This window comes from Chelonoidis abingdonii, chromosome 11 (genome assembly GCF_003597395.2).
Source record: "Chelonoidis abingdonii isolate Lonesome George chromosome 11, CheloAbing_2.0, whole genome shotgun sequence".
Lineage (NCBI taxonomy): Eukaryota > Metazoa > Chordata > Testudines > Testudinidae > Chelonoidis > Chelonoidis abingdonii.
The window spans coordinates 1,669,971-1,683,470 of NC_133779.1; the positions used below are offsets into that span (position 1 = coordinate 1,669,971).

The 13,500-nt window shown below is 53.9% G+C and overlaps 1 protein-coding gene across 2 annotated transcripts; it reads left to right on the plus strand.

Annotated features, from left to right (window-relative positions):
• The first annotated feature begins 942 nt into the window (after window positions 1–942).
• On the plus strand, window positions 943–12,037 carry LOC116833874 (cytochrome P450 2G1-like). Of its 2 annotated transcripts, XR_004375803.2 has the most exons (10): window positions 943–1,633; window positions 3,269–3,431; window positions 6,132–6,281; window positions 6,730–6,890; window positions 8,052–8,228; window positions 9,055–9,196; window positions 10,205–10,392; window positions 11,259–11,400; window positions 11,618–11,853; window positions 11,999–12,037. XR_004375803.2 is itself a non-coding variant. In XM_032795648.2 (9 exons), the coding sequence occupies exons 1-9, from the start codon at window positions 1,454–1,456 to the stop codon at window positions 11,797–11,799; spliced, it is 1,485 nt and encodes a 494-aa protein (XP_032651539.1). In that variant the 5' UTR covers window positions 943–1,453; the 3' UTR covers window positions 11,800–12,031. The 2 variants fall into 2 exon arrangements, 1 of the variants encoding a protein (XP_032651539.1); XM_032795648.2 differs by having other exon boundaries at window positions 11,618–12,031.
• Window positions 12,038–13,500: the final 1,463 nt, after the last annotated feature.

Genomic DNA, 13,500 nt, shown 5'->3' on the forward strand with positions numbered 1-13,500 from the left:
CGCCAATCAAAGCCCCGGCTCCTGAATTCAAAACCCCTTCACCATGGGATCCAGCTTTTCCATGTGCCTGGGGGGGTTTCGTACAGGGGCGGCTCTAGACATTTTGCCGCCCCAAGCTGGGTGGCATGCCGCGGGGAGCGCTCTGCCAGTCGCTGGGAGGGCGGCAGGCGGCTCCGGTGGATCTCCCGCAGGCGTGCCTGTGGAGGGTCCGCTGGTCCCGCGACTTTGGTGGACCTCCCACAGGCACAACTGCGGGAGGTCCACCGGAGCCACCTGCCGCCCTACCGGCAGCCGGCAGAGCGCCCCCTGCAGCACACGACCCAAAGCAAGGGCTTGGCGTGATGGGGCCTGGAGCCGCCCCTGGTTTCATAGATTCATAGATTCATAGACTTAAAGTCAGAAGGGTCCATTATGGTCATCTAGTCTGACCTCCTGCAAAACTCAGGCCACAGAATCTCACCCACCCACTCCTGAAACAAACCCCTGGCCTATATCTGAGTTATTGAAGCCCTCAAATCGTGGTTTAAAGACCTCTATGAATCTATCAAGCCCAGTGTCTCCTGGGAGGGGGTCCAACTTCACCTCCCAGCCGCACGCCAGGCAGAGCAGGGAGGGGAGCTGCCCACATCCTGGCAGAGCACTGGAGCTGCTGGACTCCAGGTGAAGAGGGGAGTGCCTCCTCCTCCAGCCCTTTGATGCGGTTTAGGTGGGCTCGGAACACGCCTACCACATCCGTCGCTGCAGGCAAGCGAGGCCGGGAACGCCCAGCCAAAGGACGTCTGGCTGCTTACTCCTAGAAACTTCAGCGCTTGCTTGGGGACTGCAGGCAGCAGCTGAGCAGTGGGGTTGGAGGATCTCCAGGGTACCTACACGTCGGTGCCCGTGTCCTTTTCTGGAGCCCGTGTCCTTTTCTGGAGATTCATAGAGGTCTTTAAACTTTATCTCTTTTAGCACCAGCTGGACACGCAGAGACTTAGCTGCACCTGTTACTGCAGAGGCAGCGAGAGGGAGCTCGGCGTTCGGCTCAGTGTCCCACCCACAGAAATATCTGGGTGGGTTCTTCAGCGGTCGTTGCCCATCCCCAGCTATCTTGCATAGGTGTTTTTGGAAGATACTTGCTCTGCTGCCTAGATCATAAGACTCGGCTACATGGCCTGGGCTTAAACAAGCAAACAGAACAGCCCCAAAGACCTGGATCCCAGAAGAGCTTTGACACAGGATGTTTTCCAATCCCCTCGTGATTCCAAAGGCGTTAAAAAGGCCAGTGCCCCAGTGACTGGCTGGCAAAATCGCCCCCAGACTGTCAATTTCTGAGTTGCGCCCAGCTGTGGGGAATACGGACACAGCCAAGTATCAGGTGAACTAGATAATCCTTGCCAGGTGCCACGAGATTCAGCTCCTGGAACCTACGTCTGACGCTTCAGCTGCTCCTGGCCCACGGGTGGCTGGTGCGATGGAGCTGGGGGGAGCAGCCACTCTTGTCCTGGCTGCTGGCGTTGTGTGCCTGGCTCTCCTCTGGGAGTGGAAACGGCAGCCGGAAAGCAGCAAATTTCCTCCCGGACCAACTCCTTTGCCGCTTCTGGGCAACGTGCTGCAGCTGAGCAGGAGGGACCTGTTCACCTCGCTGATGGCGGTAAGTCAGCGGCAAGTGAAAATCAACCCTTTGGATATTCCCAGGAAAAAGCTACAGGCAAGAGAGCTAAGGTTCAGAGTCCTCACCTGTACCTCAGCAGGGTGACCAGATGTCCCGATTTTATAGGGACAGTCCCGATTTCAGGGTCTTTTTCTTATACAGGCTCCTGTTACCCCCCACCCCCCTGCCGCAATTTTTTACACTTGCTGTCTGGTCAGCCTAACCTTAGGGTAAAATAATTTTCCTACAACCGACCGTTATAAACCCAATTAAGGTTACACTTCAAAGAAATCTGAATATGTTAAAGAACCTTAACTCTGTCCTTTGACACCCCCTAAAACATATATGATTAAGTTCAGTGTTTGTGAGCAAAGATGAAGCAGATTTTTACACACACATTAGACATTTTTCCCACTTATTTTGTCCCAAGACAGAGTTAACATTAACTCTGAATTTCCTGGGTTTATAATGCATTGTTATGGGCTAGTTGCAATTCCTCTATATCATGTATTTTACTGATGTTTCTCAACCGTAACTCCATCCTAACGGAGTCATTGTCTGGGAGTGTCCCCGTGTGTGTGTTTCACTTAGTAATGCCCGACATTGACAGTAAACAAGAAACTGAGTGCGGATGTTAGTTACCATGGGATATTTTGGAAGATATCAGTGATCAACCTTCAGTCTTGTAATGGAGTTGAAGGGTCAGATCCGCTGGTATGTGCTCACTGCTCTCACCCGCTCTGGAGCAGCGAGAAGTGGCCAGAGCTGCTATTTAGGGATGGTTTGTATTGTCAGAGAAATGCAAAGTAGCCCCTAGGAATGGGTATCAGTTTTCCCCTCTGTCTGCTGGCCTTCGGTTCCCCTGCCTGCCCTGCCAGCTGAGAAGATCTGGTTCAACAAGCAGCCTGTTGGGGGGTGGGAGGGGCGAATATGATGAACAGTCACTTTTTGCCGTTTTTCACAACTGAACATCAGTTTGTCAACCGAGGCTGATGTGTCAGAGCGTCAGAAAAGCTCGCACAGAGTTGCCCTCTCTCGAAAGGGCCCATTGTTCTCCAGGAGAGTGAAGCCAGGAGTCTGCCGTGATTCCAGTTCTCCCAGCCCTTTCTAAGCCCCAGAAAGCTCAGCCACTGGCTAACAGCAGTCGAGGTTTGAGCCCCAATGAGCGAGAGCCATTCCCTCTTTAAAAGCTTTTTCTGCGTATATTCTTCTGTGGAGAATGAAGTAAGAACCATAATTCCAGTTCCCACCTGAATGCCCCGTGAGCAATTGGCCTCTCGGTGGTGTGATACGTTTGATAAATGCACAGACAAAATCGTATTGTTGTGTAATCTAGGCAGGTTTTCACACCACACCCAGCCCGGTGATAACTGGGCCAGGGGTGCGTCACAGCTAAAATGCAAATGAAATGAAAAGAGAATCACGCAGGGTTGCTGAGTCACTCCTGGGAAAAGTGTAGGTGCCAAATCCTCAGCCATCGCTTTCACTGATTCCCAAAAGGCCTCCCTGGACTAGGAAGGGGGGAAGTTTTCACAAGGGATATTGAGCCACACGTCTTTCCTCTAGGCCCGTATGCCTCCCTCGTCGGGGCAGCATCTGTTCTTTCCTTCTCATTTACACTCCTTCCCCTTGCAGCTGTGGGGGAAGTACGGGCCGGTGTTCACGGTGTACCTGGGCCCGCGGCGGGTGGTTGTGCTGTGCGGGCACGAGGCGGTGAAGGAAGCCCTGGTGGATCACGCGGAGGAATTCAGCGGCAGAGGAGGCATGCCCACATTGGACAGGATCTTCCATGGTTATGGTGAGTGGGAGGGCGGAACTGGGTTGCAACCTGGGCAGCCATCGCATTCCTCTTTGTGGATGGTTGTCAGCCCCCAAACCTTGCCGAAGCATCGTCCTGCCCTCTACCCAGCTCACCAGCCGGTCGGGAATATGGCCCTCATCTGGGTTCACCTCGCTGCTCCAAATCGGACAGAGCAGGGACGAGAAGCTAGCTCTGGCACGACCGAGGGGCGCGCCCCACCCCCAGGTGGGCTATCTGGGGGTCATGGGCACTTGCTTGCTCACGTTTCTTTTTGTCTGGCTGGCGGGTTTTTTGGTGACAGGTTTCCAAAGGGCTTGGAACAAAGACACATTTCAAAACTAGGCTGGTCAACTTTCTAACTGCACAAAGCTGAACACTCCTCCCCCACCCCTTCCCCAAGGCCCTGCCCCTGCTCACTCCATTCCCCCCCACACACACTCACCAGGGAGGTGAGGACTCTGGCTGTGGGTGCAGACTCTGGGCTGGGACTGGGATGAGGGGTTTGGGGTGCAGGAGGGAGCTGGAGCAGGGGCTTGGGGCACAGGGCGGGTGTGGGCTCCAGGAGGGAGTTTGAGTGTGGGAGGGGACTCAGGGCTGGGGCAGGGAGTTGCGGCATGGGGGGGGGATCCGGGAGGGAGTTTGGCTGTCGGAGGGGGCTCAGGGCTGGCACAGAGTGTTGTGGGGTGTGGGATCCAGGACGGAGTTTGGGTGCAGGAGGGGACTCAGGGCTGGGGCAGGGAGTTGCGGTGCAGGAGGAGGTTTGGGTTGCAGGGTCCTGGCGGCACTTACCGTGGCTCCCAGGAAGTGGCTGCCAGGTCCCTGTAGCCCCTAGCCCAGGGGTTCTCAAACTTCATTGCACCACGCCCCCCTTCTGACAACAAAAATTACTTGCTGACCCCAGGAGCGGGACCAAGGTCCAAGGGCTTCACCCCCAGGCAGGGGGCTGTAACCTGAGACCTGAGCTTCAGCTTCAGCCCTGGGCAGTGGGGCTCTGGCTTTGGCTTCATCCCCAGCAAGTCTAAGCCAGCCCTGGTGACCCCATTAAAACAGGGTCGTGACCCACAGTTTGAGAACCGCTGCCCTAGACACAGGACGGCCCAGGAGGCTCCGTGCACCGCCCTCGCGCCCAGAGGCACCGCCCCCGCAGCTCCCATTGCTAACGTTCCCAGCCAATGGGAGCAGCGGAGCCGGCACTAGGGACGGGAGCAGCTCCTGGAGCCTCCCTGGCAGCCCACGTGCCTAGGGGCCACAAGGACCTGGCAGCTGCTCTGCGCAGACGTAAGGCAGCCTGCCTTAGCCCCGGGCCCCTGCTGCGCTGCTGACCAGACTTTTAACGGCCAGCTGGCCATGCTGACCGGAGCCACCAGAGTCTCTTTTCGACCGGGCGTTCTGGCAACCCTATGCTGCAAGCACTGAGATTTGGGGCTCACGTGGGATTCACTTCTGGATCTCTTTGCCATTGGCCCGTCCTCCCTTATTGGAGTGGATGTCACAGGGCTGGAGGGAAGTGATAGATAATAAATGCCAGAGGTCCCCTGGGGAACTATCCAACTTCCCCCGAGAGCCATCTGGAATCAGGGGCCAAGACCATCAGAAGGAGCCAGTGGTATTGGAGGGCTCGGTTTTGGGGGGCTCAGAGGTGCCGTACCCACAACTTCAACTGGGGGCGATGGAAGCCGCTGGTGCTGAGCACCTCTTTAAATTCAGACCCCAGGGATCTCATGCTGGGCAACCATAATCAGTGGCCATGGAGTCCCATCCAGTTCATCCTCTGTCCCTTCCTAAAATGCATTGACCTGGGCTTTGCCCCATAAAGTTCCGTATGATTTCAGCCCAGGGCTCCCCGTTAGAACCCCTGGGCTTCACACTCGACCTCAGCTCATCACCCTTCTGATCCGCGTTGTCTCCCCTGGGCCACGTGATGGAGGTCAGTCTCCGGAAGGCCTCACACAGCTGCCCTCCCGAGAGCTTCTCACAGATGTGATCCCCAGTGCGCCCCGGGAGGTGGGTGCGTAGCTGGATTTGCATTTTACACATGAGAAACCGAAGTGCTTATGCGTGAATCACTTCTCCTGTAAGTACTTCAGTTACTCGTCTGGGAAACAGGGATTCTACAGCAGACGAGGGGGCGGTGGCGAAATCGGGCCCCGAAGCCAGACTGGAACCTTAACTACAAGGCCAGTCTTCCTGTAGCTTCTTTAACGTTTCCCCTGTGTCAGTGGCTGCCCCACTCTGATCACACCTGTGGCTGTTCTCCAAACACCTTCCGGCTCGGGAATAACTCCTTCCACACAGTTAGCATGTCCCAGCCTGGACCCGCCATGTCTAGACTTGCTGTGTCTCCTAACACCGCAGATCAACTTTCAGGAGTGGGAAGATGCAAAGACAGTCAAACTGCTTGATGAGAACTTACCAGGTGGGTTAGAAGAACATGTCGGATGCCAGGAAAGCCAGCGAGATGCTCTGGGGGATTCCTAAGCAGCATTCAGCCGGTTTCACCGGATGCAGCAGTTAGCAGAACTGGGCCTGTTTTGCAACAGCAGCATTCGAAAATAAAGAGTTTGAAGGGTCCAACCCAGTTTGACAATCCCACTGGTCCACTTCATTTTCCATTCACAAGCTGACATCCCTCTGTTCTCTCGCTGGCTGGTTGTCATTGGTCCCTCCGCCCCTTCTGTTTCCCTCTCTCGTCCTCAGGGGTCATCTTAGCGAACGGCGAGAGGTGGAAGCAGCTCCGCCAGTTCTCGGTCGCCACCCTGCGGAGTCTGGGAATGGGGAAAAGGAGCCTCCAAGAGAGGATCGCGGAGGAAGCTCGGTGTCTGGTGGAGGAGATCAGGAAAACCAACGGTTTGTGTCTGTTGTGTCTGGGCTGCAGGGCCTTGATGGAGGGTCTAGGTTCTCCACACATGGAGGAGGGGCAGGGGGGTCCCTGTTGCTCCTGCTGGGCCCTGTTCCTCTCCCGGCCTCTCCCTCGCTTCGTGCCTTGGGCTGCCCATCAGCTGCCCAGTCGTCGGCCTCCTCAGCTCCAGAGCAGAGGGGTCACACGGGGGAGCAGAAAGGGGGCAAGTTTGTGCATTGAGAGATTTCAGTTTCTATCTCCCAAGAGTTGGAAAAGGATGAAAAATCCCCCTGGTCCCAGCTTGGCGCCGAGGAGGGGGGGTGGCCCATCCCCACACTTCGGTGCCCCTCACGGTGAAGCATTAATCCCGGGCGGCTCCGATTGGCAAGGGATATTCCCCTTCCTGCCGCTCCCAGAGTTCCCGGTGGCTCAGCGCAGTCTGTTTTGCCACCTCAGGTTCTCCCTTCGACCCCAGTCGCCCCGTCAGCCACGCTGTCGGCAATGTGATCTCCTCCATCACCTTCGGGGACCGCTTCGACCACCAGGACCAGACCTTCCTGTGCTTACTCGACGTCATCCAGAACCTCTTCCTGGAGCTGACCAGCCCCTGGACACAGGTGAGTGCTGCTTGCTGGGGCTGCAGGGGGTCTGTGCAGCCTGGGACAGGTCCTCGAGTGGCAGCAAGCGAAGGAGAGCAGGGAGGGAGCTAGGAATCCAGGCTGGATTTTCCAAGGTATTTAGTGCCTAAAGATGCACCTAAGTATGCTAGGCACCCCACCCCTCAGCGTGACTTGTGCACCTGTCTGCATCTTTGCAGATCTGGCCCTTCATCCCTGACCACTCCCCACCCTCCTGCAGTAGGATGGAAGGCCTTCACCCGGGGCTCAGACCTACAAAAATGCCAAGGCCTTATCCCTCCCACGGGCCCCAGTGCACCACCAGACACCTGTTACTGAGGGCAGCTAACTTCACAGCTGCTGGTGTCCCCCCCGAGCTCATCCCTCATCTCTTGAGCCTTCCTGGGGTCCAGTCTGACGCCCAAGCCACTGGGATCCTGGGTGTGGAGGGCAAAGTGCAGGCATGGTCCAGGAAGCCTGATTGCTGCAGAGCTTCATGCCTATGCCTTTGGGGTGCGGAGCAGCCAGCCTGTCGGATCTGGAGCGCACATATGTGACTAACTCTATCCAGGCCTGGCACAGAAACCGGGCCCGGCCAGCAGCTCGCAAAATCAGACTGTGGGATCCTAGCCGAGCAGATGGGACGTCTCGGAGGGGCAGAAGCGGGTTCCTCCCATCCCAGAACCAATGAGGCAGGCGGGGATTCCAGGGTTGGCCGCCGCTAGTGATTCTATCACCATCCGCTGGGGCTCTGGTGTCTTTTCTAAAAGCCCCAGCTCCTGGAGTCATGGGTTCTGGGTCAGACTCATAGCCTGCTGCTTTTTTTTCTCACGTGAGTTTGCCCTCGAGTGTGCCAAGAAGAGCCTGAAAGCGCGACAATGAGCAGCCGGCCCACGGAATGCTCTCCAAAGCCATCATTAATCTTCTTTTAAAATCTCATGATTTCTGAATGCTTGGGGATGGCAGCCCTGTCCTCGCCGCTTGCTGCTGCTTCTGGGCTGCCCTGAGCCAGCCATGGGAGCAGCGAGACAGAGGTCGGCTGGCTGCCTGTGCAGCCCGTTCCCGCATGATATCCAGTCGGGGCAGCTCACGTGTGGCAGCCCGCTCCTTCTCCGTGTTGCTAACAGAGCATTCCATGTCTCTCCCACCTTCCCCCCACAGCTCTACGAGATGTTTCCAGGCATCATGCGCTTCTTACCCGGGCCCCACAACCGGATTCTTCAGCACGTCGAGGTGCTGCACAACTTCGTCACCGAGCGGGTGCAGAGGAACCAGAAGACCTTGGATCCTGGCTGTCCCCGGGATTACATTGACGCCTTCCTCATCAAGATGGAAGAGGTACAGAGCTGTGGGGGCCAGGGCAGTATTTTGATGGGGGGGGGGGTCTTCAGTGGACTCTGGGATGTTCCTTCACATAGGCTGAGAACCACAGAGTCAGAGAGCATCACCATGTCTGTCTGCGACCAACGGCCTGTAGAAAGAATCCTCTTTATCTTCATCCCAGCCAAGCCCTGGCTTTCCTTTCCCTTGAGGAATACCGCAAGTGACAGGCAGTGCATAACTCCCTGGTGTCGCTTTCCAGGGGCAGGAGTTCAACGCACTGGCCCCAATTCTCCGCTGCCCTGCACCCAGGGCAGTTATTTACCCCCAGTGCAATGTGGATGTGGGTAGCATCTTAGACCCGCTTGACTTGTACCAAGGCAAACAGCCCTGCCAGGTGCAGGGCCCTGAAGGATCAGGCCCATGGTTACCAGACAGTGTTTCCTATGCAAATTATCCATGTGCTCAAGCAATGGCATTGAAACCCCTTCACGCCCACAAGACAGCGCCTGCGAGAGATGTGCACACCCAGACAATGCTGTGTGCATTCAAGCAGCCCCCATCCTTTGACCTAGGATATTTTGTGAGAGAAATAGGGGTGGTTTGATCTGAGGCTTTAAGGCTGCTTGTTGATTCAAAATACTATGTTAGAAATATTGAAAGATCAAATTAACGTCCTCGTGAGTTTTTCAGGTTAACTCACAAGTGTATTGGCCTGGCCATGAAACCAGAGATCTCAGCCATGAATTCTGGTGGTGCAAATATTTCTCTCCTGTTTGTCACCCTGCTGTTTGGGTATCATCAGCTACGAGATTTTGGGTTTTTTTTAATTTCCTCTTTCAAGGAAAAGCAAAATCCGCAGAGTGAATTCCACACAAAGAACCTGACGCTGAGCGTAGTCCACTTGTTTTTTGGTGGGACAGAGATGGTGAGCGCCACCTTGCGATATGGGTTCCTGCTCCTGATCAAGTACCCAGAGGTACAAGGTAAGTAGAAGGGGTGGTTGAAAGGTTTCTGACAAAATGGGTTTCTTCCCCTCTATTTCAACAACCCCGCTTTTAGAAAAGAGAAATCAGAAGGAAGTGGTCAGTAAGCAGCCATGTCCCACTTCGACAGTTTTGGAGCAAAATATTCCATTTATTCATCTCAATTTTTCTTAACTTTATATGATTACAACTCAGAATGAAATGAAAATGTTCAGAATCGAAACCAAAGGGTTTTGACCCAAAATGATTTTTTTAACCATTATTTTTGCCAGAAAATTTGTAAATTCTTTTGTGGCTCTGGTGGTTCCATTTTGGAATGGAAACAAATTTTGAAATCATCAAATTGCCCACAAAATGGATATTCCGGTTCCCACTGTTTTGCTACCAGCCGTTTTTTAAATGTTTAAGAAGCTTCATTTAAAATTAAATTAAAATCCCAAGTCCCCCGGACCGGTGGCCAGGACCCGGGCAGTGTGAGTGCCACTGAAAATCAGCTCGAGTGCCGCCTTTGGCACGCGTGCCATAGGTTGCCTACCCCTGCTTTAGTCTCTGTAATGAAAGCACTGGCTTTTAAGAAACTCTTCTGTTGTATATAAGGGTGGACCAGGGGCAGAAGCTGGGTTGGAATCTGGAGCTATCACGGATGGGGTGGACTTTGTGGTTAATTTACTAGACTGGAAGTCAGCTGCTGACCCTTGCGTGAACTGCCCTCACTCACTAAGTCCATGCTGGTTAGTTCTCCACCTGTCAAACAGGGGTATTACTCCTTTGTATCTTGTCTACTGAGATTTTAAGCTCTTTCAGGCAGCCACAGTCTTACCATGAGTACATACAATGGGATCCTTGTGTCAGCCAGGGCCTCTCGGTGCTACCGAAATGCTAATAAAAACGGTTCAGGCAGCTGGGGGACAGATATCATGACCTGCCCCTAGACCACAACTTTGCTGGGGTGTTTCGTGCCATATGCTCCCTGTGCCCGCAACGTGCCTTCCACTGATGTCTCAACAGAAAAGGTGCATCAGGAAATCGATGGTGTTGTCGGCCGGAACCGCAGCCCCACTGCTGAGGACCGAAGCCGGATGCCCTACACCCACGCCGTGATACACGAGATCCAGCGATTCAGCAACATCATCCCGCTGGGGATTCCACATGCAGTGCTCCGAGACACCCAGTTCCGGGGGTACATACTCCCCAAGGTGCTGAGTCCAGAGCTTAGTGCGAACGCCCCATTTACATTTTAAAATACAACACACGCACACACTCGGCAGCCACCCTTCATGGGAGCTTGCCCTAGTGTCCATGAACATTTCTGTTTCCCTCTCCTCACATTACGCTCTGCTTAGCTATCGCCCTGCACCCCAGAGATAGCTGCATTCAAAATGTGGCTTTGAACAGACCCCAGGATAAGATGATTTTCAAGTAGGTTTGCGCAGGACAAGAGGAACTATGCGCAGGTGCACACATGTGAAATACAGTTACAGGGGCGCTCCTGGGCATTGACGAACTGGATCTCCATCAGCCTCTCTTTCTTTCTCTAAAGGATCACAACAAATCTCTGTTTCCGTGGGTGGGACAATCAGGCTGGGGTGTTGGGATTTCCCCAACCACTAAGTGGCACTATTTCTCCATAATTCACAGCTGCAGTGTGGCTCAGAGGAGAGGGGCCAGGACCTGGCCTGGGGAGACCCAGGGGTGCAATTCCTGACGGGCAGTGCACCGAGGTGAAGGAGAGCTCTGATTTCAAACCAAGCACCTCACACCTGGCTAGCCACTTTGTACAAGCCACGTCGCCATGCTCTATGGGGCTGCGCTGCTGACTGTGGCTCATGGGGAGAAGGCAAAGCAGGTTTGCTTTGTGGAAGGGAGTGACAGCCTAGCAGTAACAGCAGGGGACTAGGTGTCAGGACTCCTGGGTTCTTTCCCTGCCTTCTCTGTATACGTGGGTCCCGATCCTGCAAACATTCACACGGGTGCCATGGCTAAAATAGATTGAAACTGATGAGGAAGCTCTTGCTGCAGTACCTAGAGCTGGCCAAACAACCAGAACCACCTCTCTTACCAGGGGACAGATGTTTTCTGCGTGCTGGGCTCCGCCCTCCGGGACCCCAGACACTTCAGCGACCCAGAACGCTTCAACCCTGGGAATTTCTTAGATGAGAATGGCGGCTTTAAGAAGAACCAGGCTTTTGTGGCTTTTTCCTCAGGTACCAGCATTGCTCCCCCTTCCTCAGCCCCCATAGATCAGGCCTCATGCTTAACAAATGAACTCCTTGAAGGCTAAGTTGGGGGAGCGTGGGTGTGACTGTGGTAAGGTTTAACTCACTGCAGGGGGCTGAAGTCTGTGCGTGGAAGGGACGGGCTGTCTTGTTCAATCTCCGGGACAGTCAGCCAGGATTCCTTTACTTGCCTTTGTTCCCCTAGGGAAGCGGGTGTGTCTGGGCGAGGGTCTGGCCCGCATGGAGCTGTTCCTGGTCTTTACCTCCGTCCTGCAGCACTTCACCTTGCAGTCGCCTGTCGACCCCCAGGACATTGACCTCACCCCAAAAGCGAGTGGATTTTGGAACATACCTCCCAAGTACAGGGTCTGTGCCCTCCCACGCTGAGGAGTGGTCAACAGACATGCCAGGAGAGCAGTTACTGATAGTGAAACAAACAGGGTAAGCGTGTGATGGCCCCAAGGCTGGACCTGTGTAAATGAGGAAGATTTTCCAGGGTACAATCTCATTTGCAGGTCTTGACGCTGCACATTCCTGGCTAATTTACCGCACGCGTTCACTCACGTTTTTTCTTTTTAATGCCAAGATATCCCTGAAGCCGTGTACAGTTCTGGTATGGAGAGAGCCCTTAGATGGGGAATGTTCATGGTTTTGTGGTTGATGTGCAGGAGTCAGGGCATGACTCGGGGTCATTTTTTTCTCACCTTTGAAAGAGTTGGTCTAGTGGTTATAGCAAGCACCTGGTAGTCAGGATGCCTGGGTTCCATTCCTGGCTTAGGTGGTCGGGCTCGAGAGTGTGGCTTATTAGAGGAGAAGATTGGGATGTTGTGATCATGAGCGTCTATAGGATTGGGACCCAAGTATATGGCAGAGGCAGTAAAAGAACCCAGAAGTCCTGACACCTACATCCCTGCTCTAACCACTAGATCCCCTGCTACTTTCCTAGAGCTAGAAATCCTCAGAATTGCTGGCTCTGGGAAGGGAGTAGGTGTCAGGACTCCTGGGTTCTTTCCCTCTCTCTGCCATATACGTGGGTACCAATCCTGCAAACACTCCCGCATGCACAATGGCTGAACTCTATTGAAACTGACATGGAAGCTCTTGCTGCGACAGCTTGAGCTTGCCAAAACAGACACGTCCTTCGAGAAAAAAATTAAATATATATTTTTATTTTGGAAAGCTGTGAGTGGGGGAGGGGGAATAAAAAGAGGAGAGAGTGGGGCTCACCAAGATGATGTGAAACATTTTGACATGTTTTGCTGTCAAATTAAAACTTTGGACTAAATTTGTATCTTGGTCAAAGACATTTTTCATCAGAAAAAAACATTGCCGTGGAAACAGCAGATTGATGCCGAAAGAGGTGACACCCAGAGGGGAAGGTAAACCCTGCTTCTTCAGGTCGGGAAGAACAGGGTAACCCCCCTGCTTCACTGATTAGGGCTTGCAACATGCTTTGAGATCTGCACATGCCAGGGACTAGAGACAAACAAAATATGAGCATCCGCTCAGATTGAAAAGCATGAGCTGAGCTGGGGTCTAATGATTAGAAGGGCGGACGGGGAAGCAGGACAGACGGATTCTGTTCCTGGTCAGGTACTGTGTGTGGGACCTCGGACAGGTTCCCACTCGGTGAACCCCACCGGTTACTTCCCATTTCTTTGTAAACACATGGATAGCTGGGGATTTCGGGGGCTGAATCTCTGTCTATTGTATTTCCTGCTCCAAACATGGGGTGTGCAGATCAATAAACTCTATTTTGGTACCAGGCCAGAGAACAGCTGTTTCGCTTCTTATTCTAGACAACCAAAGCCCTCTCCCCTTCCCCCTCTGCTGTTTGCAGGCCAACACAAAGGAAATAGCCAGGTGGCTCCTAGGTTTGACACTTAGCCAGCACTTCCCAGTATCAGTGGGTCTCTGATGGCCATCTACACACATCCCCTTCCATTTAGCACACCAGACTCCGGAGTTCTGCTCTAGGGGCTGGAACAGAACAGGAGGCTATGGGTCAGAGTTGTGGGGCATCAGCAGGATTTTGTGTTGGGGGAGCCCTAGGACTGGAACGGCCGGGGGTGCTGTGGGGCAGGGCTC